Raw genomic sequence first — 16,219 nt, forward strand, 5'->3', positions numbered from 1 at the left:
AGCGGCTATTGCGGCAACATACACTTTGAGGGTGGAGGGAGACAGCCTTCGCTCCAACCCTTCTTGCAGGAAGGAAAGAACGACTCTGATCGGGCAAAAACACCAATCGACGAACAGGTTCCACTTAAACGCATAGAGGCGCCTCGTAGAGGGGGGTCTAGCGGAAGTGATGGTGTCTAACACAGCCTGTGGTAGGCCACCTAGAACCTCCGCGTCCCATTCAGGGACCAGACATGGAGTCTCCAGAGGTCTGGGCGCGGGTGCCATAGAGTGCCCCGTCGCAGGTCCTTCCTCAGAGGAATGGGCCAAGGAGGTGCTGTCGCGAGGAGCATAAGTTCTGGGAACCAGGTCCGGTTGGGCCAATGCGGCGCAACTAGCAAGACCTGCTCCTCATCCTCCCTGACTTTGCACAGTGTCTGTGCGAGAAGGCTCACTGGGGGAAACGCATATTTGCGAAGGCCCCGGGGCCAGCTGTGCGCCAGTGCATCCGTGCCGAGGGATCCTCCGGCCAGGGAATAAAACAACTGGCAATGGGTCATGTCCGGAGAGGCAAACAGATCTGTCTGAGCAGCTCCGAAGATTCCCCATATCAGCTGAACCGTCTGGGGATGGAGTCGCCATTCTCCCGGAAGGGGCGGTTGCCATGAGAGCTCGTCTGCTGCACGGTTGAGCACACCAGGGATGTGAATGGCCCGAAGCGACCTCAGATGCTTCTGACTCCATAGGAGGAGATGGCGGGCGAGTTGCGACATACGACGGGAGCTAGAATACCTTGATGGTTCATGTACGCCACGGTCGCAGTGCTGTCCGTACGGACCAGTACATGCCTGTGCAGAAGCAGCCCCTTGAGGCGGCACAAGGCTTAGCATACTGCTTAGTCAAGTCAAGTCAAGTCATCTTCATTTATATAGCGCTTTTAACAATGGATTGTTTCAAAGCAGCTTTACAGAGATAAACATATAATTTAAGGTAACAGATTGTTTTGGCGTTATAGCGGTTCTTGAATAATGTTACTTCCAGCTAAAGTTAACTTTGATTGATTCACCTCCGTCGAAATGATCAGACTTTAAACGTGAACCTGTGATTAACGCTGACGGCGTTCACATGCTCATTCAGAATTCTATAGTTATGTGCTTTTTAAAATATGTGCGCAGGTTTGTAATTCATACAACCCAGCCTAAACAAACTACTTTTCTTGCCTATAAATTTTGATACAGAATTTTGTTTTATTTTATCACTTCGGGGTACGCGAGCCGGAATTCACAACGCTTTATCTGTAGAGTGGGAAAGGGATCCTCCATAGGGAGAGGATAGTGGATACTTCAGCACTGCATTGTCATCGGGTCCAGGCAAAGCTCCCTCGTCAGATCTGGACACGGCCTGGATCCGGCAGGCTGCGGGAAAACCTCGGGATAAACAAAGACACTAATATTAGCGTAGATGCCATTCTTCTTATGATGTAGCGAATACATCAAGATTTAAGGGAAGTGTTCCCAGTTCCGGCTGACCTAATCTATGCAGCCTAACATTGAATTTATAGAAGTCTATAATGTATTATGTGTATGCTAGGTCAAAGAGATGTGTTTTTAGTCTAGCTTTGAACTGACAGAGTGTGTCTGCTTCCCGGACAATAGTGGGAAGACTATTCCAAAGTTTTGGTGCTAAATAGGAAAAGGATCTCCCGCCTGCAGTCGATTTAGATATTCTAGGTATTATCAACTGGCCGGAATTTTGAGATCGCAATAGACGTGAAGGACTATAATGCGTTAAGAGCTCGCTCAAGTACTGCGGAGCTAAACCATTTAGTGCTTTGTAGGTAATCAACAATATTTTAAAATTTATACGATGTTTAATAGGGAGCCAATGCAGTGTTGACAGAACCAGGCTAATATGGTCATATTTCCTGGTTCTGGTAAGAACTCGAGCTGCGGTGTTTTGAACTAGCTGTAGTTTGTTTATTAAGCGTGCAGGGCAACCACCCAGTAGAGCATTACAATAATCTAGCCTTGAGGTCATGAACGCATGGACTAATTGTTCCGCATTTCCCAATGAGAGCATATGGCGTATTTTAGATATATTTTTAAGATGGAAAAATGCAGTTTTACAGATACTAGACACGTGGCTTTCAAAAGAAAGGTTGGTATCAAATAGCACACCCAGGTTCCTAACCGACGACGAAGACTTGACAGAGCAGCCATTAAGTGTTAGACAGTATTCTAGGTTATTACGTGTGGAAGTTTTTTGTCCAATAATTAGAATCTCTGTCTTTTCAGAATTTAGTAGTAGGAAATTACTAGTCATCCAATTTTTTATATCAGCTATGCATTCCGTTAATTTTGTGAATTGGTAAGTTTCGTTGGGTTTTGAAGAAATATACAGCTGAGTATCATCGGCATAACAGTGAAAGCTAACTCCATGTTTCCTAATGATATCTCCTAATGGTAGCATGTACAGAGTGAACAGCAGCGGTCCTAGTACTGAGCCTTGTGGTACGCCATACTGAACTTGTGATCGATAAGACATCTCTTCATTTACTGCTACAAACTGATAACGGTCAGTTAAGTATGATTTAAACCATGCTAATGCAATTCCACTAATGCCAACATAGTTTTCTAGTCTATTTAAAAGAATGTTGTGGTCAATGGTGTCAAATGCAGCACTAAGATCGAGTAACACTAATAGAGAGATACAACCACGATCGGATGATAAGAGGCGAGCAAATCATTTGTGACTCTAATGAGAGCGGTCTCAGTGCTATGGTACGGTCTAAATCCGGACTGAAAATCCTCGCAGATATCATTTCTTTCTAGAAAGGAACACAGTTATGAAGATACTGTTTTTTCTAATATCTTTGATAGAAAAGGCAGATTCGAGATCGGCCTGTAATTGACTAATTCTGTAGGATCAAGTTGTGGTTTTTTAACAAGCGGTTTTATCATAGCCAGTTTAAAGGTTTTTGGTACGTATCCTAGAGACAAAGATGAATTAATGATATTAAGAAGAGGATCTATGACCTCTGGAAGCATCTCTTTCAGTAGTTTAGTCGGTATAGGATCTAACATACAAGAGGACAGAATTCTTCCTCTCCTATAGCTACAAATAAATAAAAATTTTCCTCAGGGAGACTACAATGCACTTCCTGATGCGATACTGTGGTAGACGGTTGCATAGTTATAATTTTGTCCCTGATATTATCGATCTTATAAGTGAAGAAGTTCATAAAGTCATCACTGCCGTGTTGCTTTGACACTTCTGAGCTTGAAGCTTTCTTTTTCGTTAGTTTAGCCACTGTTTCAAATAAATACCTAGGATTATGTTTATTTTCTTCTAATAGGTTTGAAAAATAAGCAGATCTAGCAGCTTTTAAAGCCTCTCTGTAAGCAATCGAGCTCTCTTTCCACGGAATCCGAAATACCTCTAGTTTAGTTTTCTTCCAGTTGCGCTCCATTTTTCTGGCTGCTCTCTTAAGGGCCTGGGTGTGCTCGCTGTACCACGGCGTTGGACTATTTTCTTTAATCTTCTTTAAGCGCAACGGAGCAACTGCGTCTAAAGTGCTGGAAAAGAGAGAGTTAAACGTTTCTGTTGCAATATCAAGTTCTTCTAAGCTATCCGGGATGCTGAGATGATGAAACTGATTAGGAAGATTATTGATAAAGCAATCTTTAGTGGCAGAAGTTATAGGTCTAACGTATTTATAACACGGAGTCGGCTTTGCAGCCTTGGCTAAATGTAATTTACATGAGACTAGATAATGATCTGAGATGTCATCGCTCTGCTGCAGAATTTCAACAGCATCAACATCTATTCCATGTGATAATATTAGATCTAGAGTATGATTACGACAATGAGTAGGTCCTGACACGTGTTGTCTAACTCCAATTGAGTTTACAATGTCTTTAAATGCCAATCCCAAAGCATCTTTTTCATTATCTACATGTATATTAAAATCACCAACAATTAGTACTTTATCTGCAGCCAATACTAAATCTGATAGAAAGTCCGCAAATTCTTTGATAAAATCTTTAAGCCTCTGCTTAGCTTAGCCAATTGCCTCAACTGCATTGGCAATTGATGTGCCAATGCAGTTGAGGCCCCATCCACAGACCTGAGACTGCATGCCCGTTGCACGTGGCCCCCCATCCGTTGGCAGAGGCATCCGTGAAAACCACAGCATGCCTGGACACCTGGACTAAGGGCACTCCGGCCCGTAGAAAGGCTGGGTCCGACCAAGGACTGAAGGTTTGGCAACAGTGCGGGGTAATGTTGACCCGGAACGTGCCGCTCTGCCACGCCCATCTCGGGACTCGATCGTGAAGCCAGCACTGAAGCGATCTCATATGCAGCAGGCCGAGCGGCGTTACAGCGGCTGCGGCTGCCACATGCCCCAGGAGCCTCTAAAACTGTTTCAGTGGAACCGCTGACCTGCCTCGAAAAGACCTGAGGCAGTTGAGCACTGACTGGACATGCTCCTCGGTGAGGCGCGCAGTCTGACTGACCGAGTCCAACTCCATACCGAGATAAGAGATCCTCTGCGTGGGGCAGAGTTTGCTCTTGTCCCAGTTGACCTGAAGCCTCAAACGGCTGAGGTGCTGAAGCACCAAGTCCCTGTGTTCGCACAACAGATCTCGCGAGTGAGCTATTATCAGCCAGTCGTCGAGATAGTTGAGGAATGCGAACGCCATGTTCTCTCATGGGAACAATGGCCGCCTCCACGACTTTCGTGAAGACGCGGGGCGACAGGGCCAAGCCGAAGGGTAGGACCTTGTACTGATATGCCCGACCCTCGAACGTAAACCAAAGAAACGGTCTGTGTCGAGGAAGAATCGAGACATGAAAGTACGCATCCTTCAGGTCGATCGCTGCAAACCAATCCTGGGGACGGATGCACTCGAAGATGCGCTTCTGCGTGAGCATTTTGAATGAGAGCTTGTGTAGGGCCCGATTCAAAACTCGCAGGTCCAGGATCGGCCGTAACCTACCGCTCTTCTGGGGTACAATGAAGTAAGGGCTGTAAAACCCAGACCTCATCTCGGCTGGAGGGACCGGCTCGATCGCGTCCTTCGCCAGCAGGGTCGACGATCTCTTTCCTCAAGACAGGGGCATCGACGCTCCGTACTTGGGTGAAGTGGACGCCCCTTAACTTGGGGGGCCGGCAGGCAAACTGAATTGCATAGCCGAACCGGATGGTACGTATGAGCCAGCGGGACGGCCTCGGAAGCGCTAGCCAGGCTTCGAGAGACCGTACCAACGAGCCGACCCGGACCACCGGCGTACCTGTGGAGGGGCAGCGAGGTGGAAGGCAGGGACCGGACTCCGGAGGCATTGCTGCGGCCGAGAGAGGGGTCTGGGTGTGCGAGGCAACACCTACCTGCTTCCACCGGGGGACAAGCAGCAGGGAAGGCCCATCTTTCTCTGGGGCGTTCGGCTGCTGGCTGTCCCGAGGCGAAGGAAGGATGGGAAACGAGGAGCGAGGCCCGGGGGCGTCGGGTCCTGGTTTCCGCACCTCCTTGCCCAGCGACAGACGAGAGTGATGAGGCCGTGGCGGCGTCACTGACATCTGAGCGCTGGGGCAAGGGGAATGAGAGCGGCGAGACAACGTGGCGGCGCGCACTGTCATTCTGGCCCTCTTGGACAGAGGAGACTGGGAGCGGCAAGGCAATTGAGCGTCGACCTTGACTGCCAGTCTCGACCATGAGTGACCCAGAGGAAGTGGAAACTGCTCTTTTATTGAGAAAGTGGGTACTGCTGACCGGGTGGCCAGCGGCGGAACAGAAACAAAAGGAAAAAGAAGATTCTCCACCCGGCCCTCCTCCGGGGGAAGGATGGATGCAGAGGCACCCTCTCGAAGAGCAGCCATCACGTCCTCTGGGTCGCCCGTCTCAGGGTCGCTTTCCTCTCCTCTTGCTGGGGGGCTTAGACGAACTCCGAGCGGGCTGTGTGCTTCTCTTGCGGCCGGCACCCTTCTGCTTAGCTGTCTGCTGCTTGGGCTGGGCAGGGGCGGAGGCGGCGGCAGGAGGGCGCAGACGGCGGGGACGGGGGCAGCCACAACCTGTTTTCGGGGCATGATAATAATAATAATAATAATAATAATTCATTACATTTATATAACGCTTTTCTAGGCACTCAAAGCGCTTCATATGGAAGGGGGAATCTCCTCAACCACCACCAATGTGCAGCATCCACTTGGATGATGTACTTGATCACCTCCGACTGCTTCTTGTCCGACTCCCTCATACCCACCAGGGTGAGCCATCGGTGTCGCTCCTGGACCACAAGGGTGGACATCGCCCGAGCCAGGGAACGTGTGGTGACTTTCGTCACCCGTAGGGTGAGGTCTGTCGCCGTATGCAGCTCTTGGAGCACCCCAGGGTCGGTACCACTCCCCTGCATGTCACAGAGCGCCTGGGCCTGGTGGACCTGGAGGAGCGCCATGGCATGCAGGGCAGAGGCAGCTTCTCCACATGCACTGTAAGCCTTTCCAGTCAGACTGGAAGAGAACCTACATGCGCGGGAGGGGAGCAAAGGGTTACACCCCTAGGTGGACGTGGTCTTGGGACACAGCTGCATCGCCTTCATATCCCTTCACTGCCCCGCCATCGAGAGTGGTGAGGGAGGAGGAGGGAGTCGACCTGTGTCTGGCCGCCAGAGGGGCCGTTCACGATCTCGTCACCTACTCATGCACCTCCGGAAAGAAAGAAACCGGGGCGGAGCGCTGAGAACCAGCACGGGCCGCCCCAAGAAACCAATCGTCGAGCCGAGAAGGTTCGGGACGCGGTGGAGGATTCCACACGAGCCCGACCTTCTCGGCCGCCCGGGCAAGCAACAGCTGGTACCCGGGAGATCGCGAAGATCGCTGAAGCGCCGTCACACCAACACAGAGAGGTCTCGGAGAAAACAGCAGACTCGTTTAGCGTGTAGATAAATTACTAATCTTGAAGATCATCCACTCAGAGGACACAACCGGTCGGCTCCGAAGCTAAAAGCATATGTGTGTGCGCTCGCTTCCGCTTTATACCCTCACTGGCAGGCGGGGCGCGAAATGCAAGTCCTGCATGCCAATATTCATTGGCTCGTTTTAATTCACTCGAAGGCAATTGGTCTCCCTAGCGTGATCCCAATTCGTTGGAAACTCCTCCGACGAGACGTAGGAGTTCCTGAACGATAGGGAACTACTGTTAGACCTACCTGAAAAATCTGAAAAGCAAAAAAATCTGTTTATTTTCTGTGTATCTTTGTTATATTGTATTTATTTGTGCTTTTGCTTGTAATTTGATTATTTGTTTTTATTTTATTACTGTCTGTTTGCTTGTCTTTAATAATGTTTTAAATGTATATTAGTTAGGGTAGTAGTTTTATCTGTGGTATCAAAATTGCAATAGAGATTTGTGAATTTTCACTGGTATCTAAAATTTTAGTGACGTCACTGCCTGTTTTAGCAAAAACAGTTTCATGGCCGGTAAATTTTCTTAAGTAACCGGCCATTGGCAGGTGTGGCAAAAAGTTAGTTTTAGGCACATATGGGATTACCAGAGGGAAATCACAACATATGTGCATCTAGCCCAGTACAGGGGCTGACTGACTGGGCATGCATCTGGAGTACTGGGCCTGGCGTCGGACGCCTCCGCCACGTCTGACTGCCGAAGAATGCTTAGAGGAAACTCCATCCAGGGTTCGCCAGAGGGGAATGGCGCTGCAACCGAGACACCAAGCAAGCTTTCCCGCCACTTACCTATTATACTGTAGTGTTAACACTAGGGCTGGGGGAAAAAAGCGATTTTTCGATTAATCGTTTTTAAAAAAGTGGTCGATTCAAAATCGATTCTCAATGGCCACAAATCGATTTTTTCCATATTCAGGGCTCGCGGTGCTGCGTCTTGTGTCTCTCTGCACAAGGCAAGCGTCAAGCGCTCCAGGCGTCGATACACACTCGTGTTTAGGAGTCGGGACATGACGGAATATTCACTTGCACAATCGGGCCAGCATTGCATCGTAACTAACGTTTATCATTTTCACGTCTTTTTAAGTTTTACCAGTTTAAACATTCAAGCATTTTTAAACTATTCAGTGCTCGCGCGCTCTCAGAGATGTTTTCACTGCGTGCACATACAGTAAAGCCTAAATCCGCCTCACAAACAGCTCGCCAGTAACACAAGTTCTTTTTCGTGGATTATATCGTTTTATCAGTTAAAAACACGCAAAATTATGTCAAAAGTCTGGTCTTGGTGAGTAACCTCGTAAAGACAGTCGGTTATGTCTTAAGCATAAAACGCGTGTGACAGACAGTAACGTTATAATGAAACAGTAATGGATCCGTGCACTAGTTCTTAAAGTGAACGCAGCCATATGTGTCTGCCATTCATTTTGTTGTCAAAACAACATAATATAGCATGAATTGTAAGGAATCAGAATTAATAGCCCATGTATTTAATTCAGTCAGGACTAAAAGACTATCCAGTGTTATTTTACATTGGATTACTTTATTCAGTTTCTGTAGTATTTCTGACCTACCCAAAAACTTTTCTTTTTATGTCTCTTTATTTGTGTCTTTATTCTATTGTATTTATTTGTGCTACTTTTTTCAATTCAATTCAAATATTGAAATCAAGCTTCCATGTGTTGCATAAACTCTTAACAAAAAATTACCCCATTGTAAAAACAAACATTTAGGTGAGATCAATGTAAAAAAAAAAGTTGTCTAAAAAATGATAACTGATATTATTTATCTATCTATCTTAAACATAAAATAACCTATCGTGTTTGATCAAAGGCATGCGACTGTTCTGACTTGTCCAATTTTCAGCATCAATTTTGCATCTTGCATCAAAATCCTGTCTATTCATTGTATGCATTTAGTGTATAGTGTGTACCAAAAAATAAAAAGAGTTTTATATACAGGTTTGTGGCTCTTAATTTCTTTGTATTAATTAACCACTTGCAAACTTATGTCCACCTTTCTTTTTTATAAATATAGGATTTGTATTACATCTATATTTATTATAGTCGAATCGAGAATCGAATCAGGAATCGAAAATCGAATCGAGAATCGAAATCGAATCGAGAATCGAAATCGAATCGAATTGAGAGCTTGCGAATCGAATCGAATTTGAACATCTGAATCGATACCCAGCCCTAGTTAACACAGGGGAAGAAACTGGATCCACCCAGAGATTATAAAAACTCGTAAAGGTATTAAGTGTCGCCTGGCCCGCAGCTCTGCAGATGTCTGCTAAAGAGAAGGCATACACTAATGCTCAGGAGAACGCAACACTTTTTCTAGAGCGGGCTCTAACTCTGAAGGTGCACAGCATGCCATGAGTTTGGTGCGCCAAGGCAATGGCATCCATTATCCAGTGGGCCAACCTCTATTTGGAGACAGCCTTTCCCTTCTGCTGACCTCCAAAGCAGACAAAGAGCTGTTCTAAGCTCCTAAGCCGGGCGAACTGAATCGTATAACCGAGTCTGATCGTCTGAATGAGCCAACGAGATGGGTTGGGAAGCGCTAGCCAGGCCCCCAGACACCGTGCAAGGGGCACCAGTGGAACTACAGACATACCCGCTGAGGAGCAGTGAGGTGGAGCGCTTGGGCCCAACCCGGAAGGCGTACCATCCCGAAGTAGAGGCAGTGAGTGTGGTGTGACTCTTACCTTGCTCCACGGAAGGTTTAGCTGGAAAATATGTTTGGCTAGAAATACGTGAGGAGGCGTTGTGTCCTCGAACCCGCAAACTCCTGCTCTGTGGCAAGAGAAGAGAGGGTTGAGAGTAAGGAAGTGCAGCATCGCTCACTGTCAATCCGCTCCTTATGTGACCCAGAGATTGAGGAAACTGCTCTTTTATTGAGAATGTGCTCCATCTTTGGGCCACCCTTCTCAGGGATGTTGCTTCGCCAACTGCTTGCCGCGGCTTCATGCGGGGGGCTCGATGTTGCAGCCTGAATGGCTGCTAAGGGCGAGGTTAGTCGCTGTGCGCAGTTCCTGCCAAAATCCTGGCTCAGAACTTGCCTCATGCAGCTCTTTTAGTGCTGTGGCCTGATGGACTTGCAGGAGGCAAAAAAACAATCCTCCAACCGAGAGTGTTCAGGGCAGGGTGGAGAGTTCCACTTACGCCCGACACTTGCAGCGGCCCATTAAAACTTGGCGGTCAACTCTGGGTCTGACTCAACCTGTGCCATTCTCCCAAAAGGGGGCAGCACTACTTAGTCTTCTTCCCCAAAGGGACTCAAGCCCACCCTCTGATGCAGCGATCAACATCTGATCCTCCCGTGGGGGCTCCAAATGGACGCTGGGTCGCCCAGCGTGTTGAAGGCCCAGACATGTGAGGTAGTTATCGTGGCTATCAGATGAGGCCAGGAAACTACCTCATCCAGAAACACAAGGATGGAATGCTGTAGCAAATTAGCTCAAAAGGGAAGCTAATTATAACTAATTATAATTAATTATAAATATATGGATCAGTTAATAGAATTAACTGGATGTAGCTGAATTAATATTACAATCAATTAATCTGTTTGTCCAGCAAACACTCAGTATTGGTAAATCTTCTATCAACTCTTAGAAAATATATTTTTCGTGGTCACAGAAAAATAAATCTTCCTTAGCATGTAGCTGTGATTGCATCGTAAAATTACAAAAAATTGTTTTGATTAAATCACGAACACATAACTAATCTACACAAACACATACACACACATCACACATGCGTACTAATGGAATGGAAAAGTGAAAGTGAATGAAACCGGAACAGAACTAGGGATTGAAGCTATGAACAGAGTGATTTAACCATCTGAAATAACCATCGGTTTCTTACTTCAAAGCACCTTTGTAATATGGGGTCTACCACTTATACTAAACCTCTGTTTAATTAGTTAATTGTACGATACTTGCAATGCTTTAGTCATTAAATGAGCGTCCTAATATGTAGTCTCAGGAGAAAGTCTTTATGGCTCTGTGGTCGATGTTGATGTTGCAATCAATTTCTCCCACGTTTAATGAAGAAATTATAATGAACTTGCAATGTTAGCCTGACTCTGTTATGGTCGAGGAAGTTACACATGGCTTGATGTGTTGAGGCCTGCCGGCGCGGCTGCGTCTGCTCTAGGGCCTGGTGAGGTCCTACATGAACAGCAACCAGGAGAAGAAGGATGAGAAAAGAAGGTCACTTCAACAGTGGCTTTTAACTTCTTGTGGAGGTCACTCGTGCAAGGGATCAGTGATCCAATAGGAACTTAAACCTTTAAGCCCAATTTATACTTCTGCGTCGAACTCACGCCGTAGCTACGTCGTAGGCTGTGTGTAGCGCGCGTACCCTTCCGTGTACCCTGACGTGCACCTCTCCAAAAATGTAACAACGCGTCAATTCTACGCGTACCGCATGTGCTGTGATTGGTCTGCTAGAACCGCTCTCCGGCTTTCACATGCTCCCTATGCATGTGTAATTGCGCGTCAACGTGGACAACGACGCAGAAGTATAAATGAAAACCAACGCGTATAGCATAGAGGCTCCGGCGTAGGTCCAACGCAGAAGTATAAATCAGCCTTTAGAGGGAAAGTTTACAATCCTTTGTCTTTGAGCATGGTATTTTGCTAACTGGATTGGGTGTTGATGGAGGCTAAACCACAGGTATCAACATATAATATATCCAATCATGTAGGTCATCAAAATACAAATTCGTAGCTACCAAGAATGGTACATATGCGATCTTGGTTAATCAAACAAAACTACCCCATTCGTTCAAGAATTAATACATAGGCAAACACTATAAAATAACCTATGGTCACAGGGAAATTAGATACACGATTGTTTGTGTCTCAAGTGAATATGAACTGAGTAGGAAAAGGGCTGGATATATGCATGTTCATTCTTAGAAGGTTTCCTATGAATTCATGGAAATAAGTCCCTTTCTATGGGGCTTATGTGTCTTTGCTATGGCCTGTGCCTTCCACATTTTTTTGTACTAGTTACTCCAAAAAGTAATCTGATTATGTTGCTCGCATTACTTGTAATGCATTACCCACAACACTGATTTTGAGATTAACTGATTTTTTATCTATTCTCGGGCTACTGTATACCATACATCATACTTAAATGTAATACAGTATAGTGTTAAATTTCTGTCATCATTTCTTTGGTTCTTCCCTTCCCTTCTTCACTAAAGGGCCTTTCATAGTCTGTGTGGAGTTTATAGTATTCTATAATTTCCGGATAAATAAAATAAGGCTCATCTCCTCCTCTGCATGTTATCATTACCTTTGTACAGTAATCTGTAAATTACATTACATGTCAATCAGACCATCTCTTCCTGTCTAAATGGGCGGTTACACAAGGCAAGCTGGAAACGGGCTTATGCGAGACCATGTGTGAGGACCCAGATCCAGACCAATACACTGAGTAATGCAACAAAGGTCACTTTTAGGTCTAATGACTAAGGCCCTATCCCAGATGGCACCGTAAGCACTTACGATCCTGCTTCGAGTCTATAGTTTGGTGATATAATGCCGCACAAGCTGTCACATCGCTATAATGATAAAAAATAAGCATGAAATTGGCTTTACTTTGTTTCCCCTGCATACAGCTTTTTAAAGATGCCTGTCTCTCTTTTCCTGCTTGAAAAATTAGGCTGTATTTACGCTCTCCTTGGGGAGCCGGTCTGCCTCAGTCTGCAAGCTCTGTGTTTGTTTATTAAATCTGGTGGAGAACCTTGAACATCACCAGAGAAACTCTCTCTCATCCACACAGACAATAAATACCAGCTGGAGCTACACAAATGCCTGTGTGTTCTAGTCAGAATTTAAAACATGAGTGTTCCTAGATAGGGTTTAGAAAATCTTCATTAAATACAGAGTAGGTTTTTTCATTTGTGTTGCAAATTACAAGCTATAAGTGTAAGAATTACTCAGTAGCTGAAAAAACAGTATGTACATTTAAAATTATGCTTAGAAGTCATAACCACATAATTTTAAATGTACATACTGTTTTTTTCAGTAGCGTTAGATGCACATGCATTTCTTGGAAACCTGGATGTTTGTGACTTGTGGATAACAGGTGAACACAAGGGCCGTATTCTGAATGTTCTGAATAGTGCAGCCTTTTCTTCACTAGCAGGCGTCTTGCACTAAAACTTGTTGGTCAATTTAGGACACTGAGTTGTGCAAGTTGTGTCTGAGCCATTTTCTTTAAGGTTTGTGTATATGGTTTATGTTTTTTTAAAGTTTATGTATTTTATGACACTGTTTTTATATGCAGATGAAGTAGGTGTCGCCTCATAGAAGATTGCTGTTTTTTGTTGTACACTTAAGACTACACGAAAAATTCTGATTGTTCATCAAAGACATTGTAATTGAAATACAAATTTGTATTAAAATATTGAAAGAAAACCAGTTATTTTAAATTGAAATAATATTTCACAATATTACTTCATTTGCTCTATGTCTGATTAAATAAATGCCACAGTGTTGAGCACAAAATACTTAAATAAATACATGCATATTTATAAAGAGCCTGTAATGTTTATAATATTAGTATAAGCGAGTAATTTCATATCTATTTTCTAGGGGTGGAACGGTACACAGAAGTCACGGTTCGGTTCATACCTCGGTTCAGACATCACGGTTCGGTACGATTTCGGTACAATGGAGGGAAAAGCAAAACAAAAATGCAGAAGGCATTGTATTTTTTAAATAAGTTTGATTAATAAAGGCATAGAACCAGTTTATTTGTAGTGCACTTGCAATAGTTTTATATAATTTGTTTATTAATTAAATTAATAAAAAGACAAAAAGACCTTGCAATATGTTTGGTAATTGTACTATTAATTTAAAATTATTTTGCTATATTTCAGATCAATATATTTGTTTTCCTTAATTTTAATTAACATTATTAATTGACAATGTAACATTATTCTCATCTGAATTATAAATAATTGATTTCTGTATAAAATAATCCTACCATTAAAAACATTCGATTTTCTTTTTTTAATCAATGTAGAGTGTGTAAGATTAGTGCTCCGAGGACGAGAAATGAAAACCAATGCGATATGATGAATGTCCAAAAGATGGGACCCACAGACTGTTTTGAAATGGAGTTGGATAAATATGTTTTGCTTTTAAAACAGTGTGTGTGTGTGTGTGTGTGATTTTGGTTGGGTGACAGTTGTAGGTTACAGTTTGACAAGAGTTTACAGTGTGACAAAAGCACAATGTTGTGTTTTATTGCGAGTGTACACAAATATAAGTAAACACTTTGCAGGTTTAATGATCTGTATGAACAAAATGACGGAGTATGTTTTTTATGTTTCCACTGTTCGATCGCGCGCCTCTCTCTCTCTCTCTCTCTCTCTCTCTCTCTCTCTCTCTCTCTCTCTCTCTCTCTCTCTCTCTCTCTCTCTCTCTCTCTCTCTCTCTCTCTCTCTCTCTCTCTCTCTCTCACACACACACACACACACGACATACACACACACACACACACACACACACACACACACACACACACCAGCATTGCAATCTTGACATCGCAGCCTGTTCATTATGCGGTCACGGTCACACCATTCGCGTCTAGTTCGACGCTAGTCCAAAGCGAATAGGACGCGCGTATAAAGCCAACGTTTGAAGTGAACGCGCGTTCAGAGCTACCGATGCTACAGATTATGTGTCCCTAAAGAACCCGCGTATCTAACAGTAGTTCCGCATTACATTAATTAATTTGCACGCGAGTTTTATTTATTTTTATACCGTGTATTCTCCGTGTAAATTCGTGCACCGAACCGTGACGCCCGTACCGTTTCGGTTCGATACGAATACATGTACCGTTCCACCCCTACTATTTTCTATCATGTTGTATAACAGAGCTCTAAAATGCTTTTTGATCGCAGAGGTTAATATTTGTGTTTTCCCATTGGCAGTATGAAATAAGATCAGAACAGATGGATGAATGTCTAAATGTAGAGAGCTAATACTCAAACAGCTCTGTGGATAATTAGCACTCAACCTTCAGGGAAAGTACAGTGTCTAAAAGAATGAAGTGATGCACATTATCCCATGGTCAGTTGAAGTGAATTTCACAAAAGGATTCGTTTTGTAAATATATTAATTCATTTTGGTCTTTTTTAACAGTTTTTTTCCTACAAACTGAAGTAAACAACTGTATTGCTTTGAATGACTACAGAACAGTAAATTGTATGACTCAAAATACAATCTTTTGTTCAGTGACATTGAATTCAATGAATATATGTTGTTGTTTTTTTAAAGAGTGCACATGCAAATAATAATACCTCTTTTTTTCAGGTTGCTGTATTCTGTTCTGCCTCCGTCTGTAGCCAATGAACTGCGGCATAAGCGGCCCGTGCCTGCTAAACGATACGACAACGTGACAATTCTTTTTAGTGGCATTGTTGGCTTCAATGCATTCTGCAGCAAACATGCATCAGCAGAGGGAGCCATTAAAATCGTCAACCTGCTCAACGATATTTACACGAGATTTGACATTCTCACTGATTCTCGGAAGAACCCTTATGTGTATAAGGTGAGTGAATTTTAACCTGGAAATTGAATCTGTTTTTGGTTTAGTGGAACTGCTGAGAAGAAAATAAAATATTTATTTAATGATCACTGAAATTGCTTTAAAATTGATAGATCTAAAAATACTTTTATAGCCAAACTCACAGACAAAAACAAAGATATTCAGCACACAAAAGACACAACTCGGTATGATTGTGACTGGCCTAAAAATATCTTGACAAAAATGGTCCCAGGTACATGGATACATTTGTGTGAATGTGCTTCTGAGAAGGCAAGTTAGCCACAATGTAAATTAAAGCATTATAACCTGCAAGGTGAAAAATATATCAAAATCTAATTTCAGTGTCACTTTTAGCAAATTTACTGTAATAAAGGTGTCACTTTCAACAAATGTAATAAACCTACCAGACAAAGTTCAAAGACAACAAATCTTTTATAAGTCTTTTTATAAGTCTTTTTATGATACATAGTTTTATAATACATCTTTTATGATGTACCTAATTCGATCAATAAATGAATGACTACATTTAGATTAGGGTGTGAAACTCATTTTAGGTCAAGTGCCAGATTGAATCATTTTATGTGGGTTTATTTTTTTATTTGTTCAACCTTGCTGTAGGCAATCCAGAGCGTGTACACAATTCACATTCGTCTGAGTAACCATTACTGGGATAAAAGAGAAGCACAGGAATTTACTAATTTATTTACTA

The 16,219-nt window shown here is 43.7% G+C and overlaps 1 protein-coding gene across 1 annotated transcript in view; it reads left to right on the plus strand.

The window, feature by feature from the left end:
• Window positions 1-16,219, plus strand: part of gucy1b1 (guanylate cyclase 1 soluble subunit beta 1) — a 90,885-nt gene that overhangs the window by 28,992 nt on the left and 45,674 nt on the right. Inside the window, exon 10 of the mRNA XM_056265115.1 lies at window positions 15,276-15,513. Within this exon, the coding sequence (XP_056121090.1) occupies window positions 15,276-15,513 (238 nt within the window). The remainder of the gene's footprint in view (window positions 1-15,275; window positions 15,514-16,219) is intronic.

Source organism: Rhinichthys klamathensis, unplaced genomic scaffold (assembly GCF_029890125.1).
Source record: "Rhinichthys klamathensis goyatoka isolate OS25496 unplaced genomic scaffold, OSU_Roscu_1.1 h1tg000229l_1, whole genome shotgun sequence".
NCBI lineage: Eukaryota > Metazoa > Chordata > Actinopteri > Cypriniformes > Leuciscidae > Rhinichthys > Rhinichthys klamathensis.